At 52.2% G+C, this 960-nt stretch overlaps 1 protein-coding gene across 1 annotated transcript; it reads right to left on the bottom strand.

Annotated features, from left to right (window-relative positions):
* Window positions 1-453: 453 nt before the first annotated feature.
* On the bottom strand, window positions 454-896 carry LOC147820171 (uncharacterized; the record flags this gene model as incomplete). Its single annotated transcript, XM_087175095.1, has 2 exons — window positions 454-702; window positions 801-896. Coding segments are annotated over 2 exons (255 nt in total), but the record flags the coding sequence as incomplete, so codon positions are not given.
* Window positions 897-960: the final 64 nt, after the last annotated feature.

Genomic DNA, 960 nt, shown 5'->3' with positions numbered 1-960 from the left:
CGCTGTCCGACAGCGACGAAGACGAGAGCGACAGGACGAATCGCGGCGAGGACGTCCCTGTGATCGCAGAGGACATCTCCAACCTCAGAGCCCTGAAGCAGAGCAGCGTCCTCAACCAGCTGCTGAAGAGCAGAAGCTCCTGCAGCTAGGACCAGGGACGGTTGGACAGGTCTTCCTGTCCTCAGACTCGCTGTCCTCCGTGCAGCCGCCTGTGAAACGCATGGACTGCAGATCTTTCTGCAGACGACGAATAACACGACGCAGCCCCAACATGCACTTTAAAGCCGTCGGAGGCTTTTTCAGAGGCACAGACTCAGCTGCAGCTCCACTTTGACTTGCTACAAAATTCCATTCAAACAATAAAAGAGGGATCTAAAGATATGAATATGAAGTTTATTATGTAAAATAAAAATCATCATACTGAATGTTTCTTTCTTTATGAAGTCACGCAGTTAAAACCCTGAGCTGTGACACGTCACACGGACGACGCTGAGGTTCAGGAACTAACAGCATCGTCTAACTATTAAATATTATGCTCGAGCTTCAGTTGGTCGTCTGCTTGGCGGTCTTGTTCTTCGCCGGGACGATGTTCTGCGTCGCTCTGCCGAGTGAAACCTGACGGATGGTGGAACCGAACTGCAGCGTGCTCAGCGTCTCCACCGCGTCCTTCACGTCCGGACTCACGTTCACGAACACACAGCACTGCAGAGGAAACGCACGGAAACACATCGTTACCTGCGGTAACACAGTGACACCGGGTGGTGTCAGAGACCTGATGAGGTGTGGGTGTCAGACTTTACCTTGGCGTCTCCGCTCAGGCAGGGCTGCAGCAGGTGGGTGAGTTTAGAGTTCCTGAACGGGATGTGGAGGGCGTTACACTTCAGAGCGCTGAACACCTGAAGAAGAAACAACAGACACCTTTAACCTGGCGACACTGTTTAAAGTTGTTCGGACAGACGA

Source organism: Seriola lalandi, unplaced genomic scaffold (assembly GCF_002814215.2).
Source record: "Seriola lalandi dorsalis isolate HSWRI2012SDOR001 ecotype SW California unplaced genomic scaffold, Sedor1 jcf7180001981017, whole genome shotgun sequence".
Taxonomy (NCBI): domain Eukaryota; kingdom Metazoa; phylum Chordata; class Actinopteri; order Carangiformes; family Carangidae; genus Seriola; species Seriola lalandi.
The sequence above is the reverse complement of the archived record's forward strand: the minus strand, read 5'-3'. Positions and strand labels throughout refer to the sequence as shown.